General features: G+C 51.5%; 1 protein-coding gene across 1 annotated transcript in view; it reads left to right on the forward strand.

Annotated features, from left to right (window-relative positions):
• HGSNAT (heparan-alpha-glucosaminide N-acetyltransferase) overlaps window positions 1-2,371 on the forward strand; it is a 28,025-nt gene extending 25,654 nt beyond the window's left edge. Inside the window, exons 16-18 of the mRNA XM_010846394.1 lie at window positions 366-436; window positions 529-641; window positions 1,292-2,371. Of these exons, the coding sequence (XP_010844696.1) occupies window positions 366-436; window positions 529-641; window positions 1,292-1,473 (366 nt within the window). The 3' untranslated portion in view covers window positions 1,474-2,371. The remainder of the gene's footprint in view (window positions 1-365; window positions 437-528; window positions 642-1,291) is intronic.
• The last annotated feature ends 5,593 nt before the right edge of the window (window positions 2,372-7,964 follow it).

Here is a 7,964-nt window from a genome sequence, read left to right on the forward strand (position 1 = left end):
ACTCTAGTTAGCGTCTCATCCGGGGACTTCTCTTGTTGCAGAGCGCTGGCTGTAGGGTGTGTGGGCTCAGTCGTGTGGTGCACAGGCTTATTTGCTCCGCGGCATGTGGACTGTGCCCAGACCAGGGATCGAACCTGTGTCCCCTGCATTGCAAGGTGGATTTGTAACCACTGGACCACCAGGGGAGCCCATACTTATACCTTAAACATGTTTTTCTAGTTAAAAGAATAAAACGGAGGGCACACTTTCCAGCTTTCCCTAAGCGAGGAAGTCACTCCTGGTTTTCAGTTTGGAACCACCGTTGTTTCTGGAGATGAGGGAAAAAACTTTTAACATTTTTCTCCCCACCCCATGCCCACCTCCAGGGGCTTGTTTCTGTGGCTCTGACGAAAGCATCTGAAAATGAAGGCTTTATTCCAGTAAACAAAAACCTCTGGTAGGTGTGGAAGCCCTGCCGCCGTCACACCTGGGGGTGGGGCGGGCGTCTGCCGCGCTCTCCGGGGCCCTAAGACGCCCGCTGTCCCCCAGGTCCATCTCCTACGTCACCACGCTGAGCTCCTTGGCCTTCCTCATCCTGCTGGCCCTCTACCCCGTGGTGGATGTCAAGGGGCTGTGGACGGGAGCCCCGTTCTTCTACCCGGGTGAGCCCCCCCGCCCCAGGCTGCGCGGAGGAGGGCACCCAGAGAACCGGCTGGAGGCCGCGAGTGGCTGGTGCGGAGCGTGTCCCGGGGGCCCAGGCAGGCATCGCTGGCTCTGTTCCCAGGCAGCCCCCCATTTTACCGTTTCGTTTGTGGGGTCGTAAACGCACCCGGCTGGCCTCCTCAGGCAGGTCATTGGTTCCGGGCGCTTCACAAAAGGGGCTGTGCCTTCTCATGGAACAACCACCCCCACACATGCACCCTAGAGATGACGCGTGAGTGATGCTAGGCGCCGCCTGGGGACGCTGGGGCTGGTTTAGACGCGCTTCCACCCAAGACGAGAAGCGGCAGACGATTTCAGTGACTCGTTTCAGCCCCGAGTCCAGTAACAGCTACTCTGTCTTGTCCTCGGGTTTTCTGGGTAGAGAAGGTAAGTTAATATTTCTGACTTTCAGGTTTAGTATTCCAGAGTCACACTTGACAAAAGGAGTATTTTCTAACTTTTGGTTGTAATTTACACTCAAATCCTTAACATACCCATCCCTTATATCTTTGGGCCATAGCCGATAGCAGAAGTGGGTGCTTTTTCTCTTTTTCCACTGAACCAAAGTCAAACGTCCAGAGTTAGGCGGATGACCACTGTGTCTCCCCAGGGATGAACTCGATCCTGGTGTACGTGGGCCATGAGGTCTTCGCCAACTACTTCCCCTTCCAGTGGAAGCTGGGGGACCAGCAGTCACACAAGGAGCACCTCGTGCAGAACATGGTCGCCACCGCCCTGTGGGTGCTCATCGCCTTCGTCCTCTATAAGAAGAAGGTGTTCTGGAAAATCTGAGGCCCCAGCCGAGATGTGTTCCTGGCAGAATGGCTGGGCCCCGGGGATCACTGACAGGAGTCCTTGCTTATAAAACAGATGGGCTGTGTGTTTCCCAGCTAAGGGGGCGATGCAGACATGCTCAGGCTGGTTGACTGGGACACAGCTCGTCCAACTCGGCCTGTGTACACAGAGCTCAAACAGCTGAACCATAATTGTCTTTTCTCTCCATCTGCTGTGTGCACGGCTGCCTCTGGAACTTCATTCTAAGGCTGTGTGGTTGCATTTTTCATAAGGGATGACCAGGCGCCTTTGCTTCTGTGCCGGATGAAGCTGCCTCATCCATGTTTCCCTGCAGCCTTGTCTTCCCACGCTTGTCCACAGAGACCAAGATGCCACCATCGCTGCCGTGTCTGACTGTGAAGCTCACTGGGTGTCACGTGTAGTAACATAGTCTACTATATTTTGGTTACGTAGTTTAATATTCCAAGAAAGTCCAAGTAATATCCTTTCAGATCCGTAAGGTATGGGTGGGTCCAAAAAAATGCCTTTCCCTCAGAAGCCAATGTCTGCATTTCCCCACTTGAAAAATAAGTGAAACTGTAGACGTGTGATTCCTGGCCATGCTCACCAACAGTTATCTACTTAGGCACCTCCCTGAACTCATCACCTCTCCATCTGTCTGCCCACCCGCCTCTCACCCGTCCGTCTGTCTGTGTATCTGGAGGGGGAGGGTCCCCTGAGCCATCCTCTGTCTCTAGGAAGAGAGGAGCCTGCTCGCTCTGCCATCCTCACCAGGCAGGTCCGCTCTAGCCCTGAGACCCAGTGGGGTGGGAGGCATCGGTGGCTTTCCTGAAATCCTTAGAAGAGATCATTTTGTTACCGAAAATGCTTCAAAATAAATGATGTTTAAAAAGCTCTCACTGGAGTGACTCCTTTCAGAATGACCCTCCACGGCAGAGGCAGCTTTCCTGCTTGGAATCACCAAACTCGTTTGTCGGGCGCGAAGGCGGAGAACACAGAGGACCAGCACTCCCGTGATACAGGGTCCTGTGTCCAGGGCTTCTCTGTGACAGAAAGGTCACACTGCGGAGCATCCTCGTGTGATGAAGTGGGCTCACCTCAGCCCGTCCCCTGGCGTCAGCTGTCGCCCCGTGGATGACGTGTTTTCCAGCTACCCTGTCTCTGCCCCAACTTACATCCCAACTTGTACCTGCCCGCCCGAGGATGCCTCCACCTGCGTGACCGCCAGCATCCGGGCACCCCCCGCCCCCGTCTTCCGCAGAACTTTCCAGCTCGGGCTGCCCCAGCTCTGCACACAGCTGACCCTCTGTCTCTTGGCTTCACCCGCCTTCCCTCCTGTCTGCCCCTTTCCCGCGTTCAGTCGTCGCAGAGTCTTCTCAGGTCTGTCCCCGGCTCCCACCCGGAAGTCCTCATTCTCACGGTCACCGCCTGCTCCTCTTGCCCAGACCCTTGGAATCGTTTCTGAACTGGCCTCCCTCCCTGGGTCCCTCCTGTAAAGTCACTGTTCACTGCCCCAGGCCGTGCTGCGCCTCACTGCTGGAGGCCCGGCAGCGTCGCGGAGTGGGCTGTGCTGGGAGGAGGTGGACAACTTGTCAGGAGGAACGCGAGCAGTGTCGGTGGGAAGCTGCCATTATCAGGCGTCCCCTCCGTGTAAAGCCGGGCTGCCCCTCAGTCCTGTTTACCGTATCTGTTCCCGCAGCATCGGAACCAGGTTCCTGTTACCCTTTGCGGTGTAGCCAACTGTCAGCCCCGGGTGGTGGAAATTCAGAAACTGAGGCACTTAGATGACCTGTTTGCAGAGTTGACTTACGTTATTTTTTCACAAGGCCTGATCAGTTAGTTCATAGAGCTGTGATTGCTTTAATTTTCCAACAATAAAAGCCTTTTGGCGTTTGAGGGGTGGGGGGAATGGATTATACTTCATAAAGCAGTGTCGCGGTGCTTAGTTGCCCGGGCGTGTCTCACTCTTTGTGATCCTGTGGACTGTAGCCCACCAGGCTCCTCTGTCCGTGGGATTCTCCAGGCAAGAATACTGGAGTGGGTGGCCATGCCCTCCTCCAGGGGATCTTCCTGACCCAGGGATCGAAACCGTTTCCTGTGTCTCCTGCGTTGGCAGGCAGATTGAGTCATGGGGGACGCTCTCAGATCAAATGCCTTCCTTGCAAGACCTTCCCCTGGAGCTGGAACAGCGCTGTGGGCAGGCAAAACCGTCCCTGGCCGAGCCCAGAGCACCTGCCTGGCTTCCTCCCAGCCCTTGGATGTGCCTCCTAGTTCCAGCGCCACTTCCCACCTCCTCAGGGAGCTGGGCCTCTGGCGTCTGACTGTGACTAGGGGTCCTGTTCTACTTTTTTCTTCTTCATTTTCTGTCGACATCTGAGCTGTCACACTCACCCCCTGCCTCTAGGGCACCTTCTCTCATCTCCTATTCTTATCCCAAAGTAATATTTTTTTCCTCTGTGTCCTCTAATATGTGACTGGGGTCAACCTCGCAGCGTGATCGCTTTCTGCCCTGCACGACAGTCATCTAGGCACTGGACCGGCCTCCCGCGCTGGACCATAGCTCGTGGAGGGTGAGGCCTTGCCCATTTGCACGTTCTTCAAGTGCAGACGCCGTGCCCGGGCCCCATGCCCACGTGGAACAGGTGCCAAATCAACATTCGTGGAAGCAAAGCAGTGGTGGTGGGTGTGTCCTTAGTCTAAGTGCTGAAAATGTAGCGTATACCTGGCGTGCACGTGTGCGCGCAGGGGTGAGGGGTGGTCCTCGCTGAGGAGGCCCCTCTCTTGCAGGGCACCTCTGTGGGTGGTCACGGCTGTGTCCCCCCCAATCTCAGTGGGTGTGGCTGAGCAGGGCCCCCTGCAGAGGCAGTGCACCCAACTGGGGAGAACACCAGTTAGGGTGTCTTGAGCTTGAAAGCACAGGAACTCCGGCTCCAGCTGGGTTAGCAGGAGAGCATCACCTGGAAGTAGTCCTGGGGCTAGCAGGCCCCAGTTCAACCCCAAGGCCCAGATGCCGCCCCATCGCCATCGGGAAGGCTGCACACAAATCAACTCCACGCGGGAGGGAGCAGGCGTTCCCTCGATGGCGCCTAATGTTATTGTCCAGAAAACCCTCCCCAGAGTGTGCAAGACCAGCCATGACAGGGAGCTTGGCCTGGCTGGGCCCGGGCTGAGTGGGGACAGCTGGCATCTCCCTGGGGAGGGGTGTGGACGCCCCTGGGCAGCGCTGCCTGCAGAAAACACCCGTCATGGGGCATCTTTGGGGGAAGTCGGGTGGAATCCTTGAGGAACAAAGCAAAGCGTGCTGTTCTGTAGTGGGGCTATCATAAGCTAACATTGTGTCTTCATTTGTGCACGTAGATTCCTAATTCCTCTTTATAATGAAGTTAGTAGGCTGCTGTTCTTACACTTTACCTCCATCACGCTGGCCCATAAAAGGCCTCTTTCATGATGCACAGCAGTCGAGTTTGTGTCGCCCAGTATCAGCTTAAATAAAAGTCAACATATTAGCTTTTTTCCTTTAATGTCGTCCCAAATAAACAGGGGTGGCAAACGGACTTTGAGAAATTTTCTCAACATCTCAAACTGCCTTTCAGAAGAGGTTTCCATCAATTGTGAAAATCCAGGGGAAGAGCTTTAAAAAAAACGCTAAGCAGTAGAGCCACAACCCTAGAACAATGCAGTGCGGGATTTAAACACAACTTTTGTTTAGAGTTTGAAATTAGGCAGGAAAACGCACTGCCAGGGTGGTCTTCGGTTGTGTGTTTGTGTAACCTGTTTTCACGGATGAGGCGAGCCAACATTTTTCTCCTGACAGTCAGTTTTTCTTGGGCATTAATTCCCATACATTGTTTTTCTCCAGGCTAAATGCACTTCCAAATTCAAAGCTGATTAGACACGCTACATGTTAACGCCTGATTTAATTGCAGATGTGCAGACACGCAGAGGCAGCCAGCCTCCCGCCAGCTCTCCTTGGCAGAATCCAGCCTGAGCACAGCTGTCAGGACAGCTGGCCTCCGTTCCACAGGGCCAAGCACATGGCTTCCCACAGTGTCTGTTCCCATCTCAGGGCCAGTGGGATTCTGTCCTGATCTCCAGGACTTTCCCTACAGAGGTCAGTTCTTTTCTGTTTTTCCCACCTTTCATGGCTTTTCAGTGTTGCATTTTACCTTGCCAGTGGTCACACCTTCCCACTTTGATACATAAGAAATTTTCTTCTATGTGATTAAACTCCATATGTTGTTTGGCTTGTTAAGTCGTGTGTGCATGCCAAGTCCCTTCAGTCATGCCTGACTCTTTGCAACCCCCTGGACTGTATCCTGCCAGGCTCCTCTGTCCATGGGATTCTCCAGGCAAGAATGTTGGACTGGATTGCCATTTCCTCCTCCAGGGGATCTTCCCAACCCAGGGATTGAGCCTGCCCACGTCTCAATGTCTTCCTGCCTTGTCAGGCGGGTTCTTTACCACTACTGTGAAGTGGCACCAACTCCTGCCTGCCTAGGAGACAGCAGCTCACGTCCGTTTAACAAATCCCAGGCACCACTGAATTAAAAAAAAAGATGATTGGTCCCTTTTATCTGGGGCTACACACGTGGGTGTTAGGAAGTCTTGTTTTGATGTGTGCAGCCCCCAAACACTGATCTGAAGAAGGGATTATGAAACCAAAAAGTGTCTACGGCGTTTACTGTGAAAGTTGCTAGGGGCAACACACATGATGGTAAAAACAACAGGATGATTTAAAGAAAAAAAATTATTTTGTTTGTCTTTGGCTGTGCCGGGTCTTCATTGCTGCACATTTCTCTTTTTTGCTGGGCTTTTTTCTAGCTGCAGGGAGCGGGGGCTACTCTTCACTGAGGTGCTTGGGCTTCTCATCGCGATGCTTCTCTTGTTGCGACTTCCAGGCTCTAGAGCACAGGCTCAGTGGTGCTGACACACGGGCTTCATTGCTCCGTGGGGATTGCTGGGTCGCATGGTAGCTCTGTTTTTAGTTTTTTAAGGAGCCTCCACACTGTTCTTCATAGCGGCTGCACTAATTTACATTCCTACCAACAGGGAGGAGGGTTCCCTTTTCTCCTCACCCTCTCCAGCATTTATATGTAGACTTTTTGGTGATGGCCATTCTGACTGGTGTGAGGTGATACCTCATTGTAGTTTTGATTTGCATTTCCCTAATAATATGTGATAATAAGCATTTTTTCCATGTGCTTCTTGGCCATCAGTCATCTTCAGAGAAATATATAAGCCTTCTGCCCAGTTTTTGACTGAGTTATGTGATTTGATATTGAGTTGCGTGAGGTGTCTCTCTATTTTGAAGATTGTCAGTTGTTATCATTTGCAAATGTGTTCTCTGGGTTATCTTTTCCTCCTATCTATGGTTTCCTTTTGTGTGCAAAAAGTTTTAATTAGGTCTCATTTGTTTTTGTTATTCGAGGATATAGATCCAAAATATATTGCTGATTTATGTCAAAGAAATATCCTGCCTATATTTCTCTCTGAGAGTTTTATAGTATCTGGTCTTACATTTAGGTCTTTAATCTATTTTGAGTTGGTATTTCTATATGGTGTTAAGAATGTTCTGATTTTGTTCTTCTACATGTAGCTGTCCAGTTTCCCAGCACCACATATTGAAGAGACTGCCTTTTTTCCATTTCTGTTTCTTTACCAGTACCATACTGTTTTGATGACTGTAGCTTTGTAGTATAGTCTCAAGTCAGGGAACCTGATTCCTCTAGCTCTGTTTTTGTTTCTTATGATGGCTTTGGCTTACTTGGGGGGGGGTCTTATGTGTTTCCATACAGGTTTTTAAAGCTTTTGTTCTAGTTTTGTGGAAAAGTGCCATTGGTAATTTGATAGGGATTGCATTGAATCTGTAGATTGTCTTGAGCAGTATGGTCATTAAAAAAAAATATTTTTAAAAACATTTGTTTATTTGGCTGTGTTAGGTCTTAGTTGGGCTCGTGCAGTGAGTAGGCTTAGTTGTCCTGTGGCATGCAGGATCTTAAGTCCCCAACCAGGGACTGAACCTGTGTCCCCTGGCACTGCAAGGTGAAGGCTTAACCACTAGACCACCAGGGAAGCCCCTTTATATAAACTTCTCATGCAAGGTAATGAAGCCATGCTCTAGTCAGTCAAGTCAGTTCAGTTGCTCAGTCGTGTCCAACTCTTTGCGACCCCATGAATTGCAGCACACAAGGCCTCCCTGTCCATCACCAACTCCTGGAGTTTACCCAAACTTATGTCCGTTGAGTCAGTGATGCCATCCAGCCATCTCATCCTCTGTCATCCCCTTCTCCTCCTGTCCCCAATCCCTCCCAGCATCAGAGTCTTTTCCAATGAGTCAACTCTTCGCATGAGGTGGCCAAAGTATCAGAGTTTCAGCTTCAGCATCAGTCCTTCCAATGAACACCCAGGGCTGATCTCCTTTGGGATGGACTGGTTGGATCCTCTTGCAGTTCAAGGGACTCTCAAGAGTCTTCTCCAACACCACAGTT

The sequence above is a fragment of the Bison bison genome, unplaced genomic scaffold, assembly GCF_000754665.1.
Source record: "Bison bison bison isolate TAMUID 2011002044 unplaced genomic scaffold, Bison_UMD1.0 scf7180017864236, whole genome shotgun sequence".
Classification (NCBI taxonomy): domain Eukaryota; kingdom Metazoa; phylum Chordata; class Mammalia; order Artiodactyla; family Bovidae; genus Bison; species Bison bison.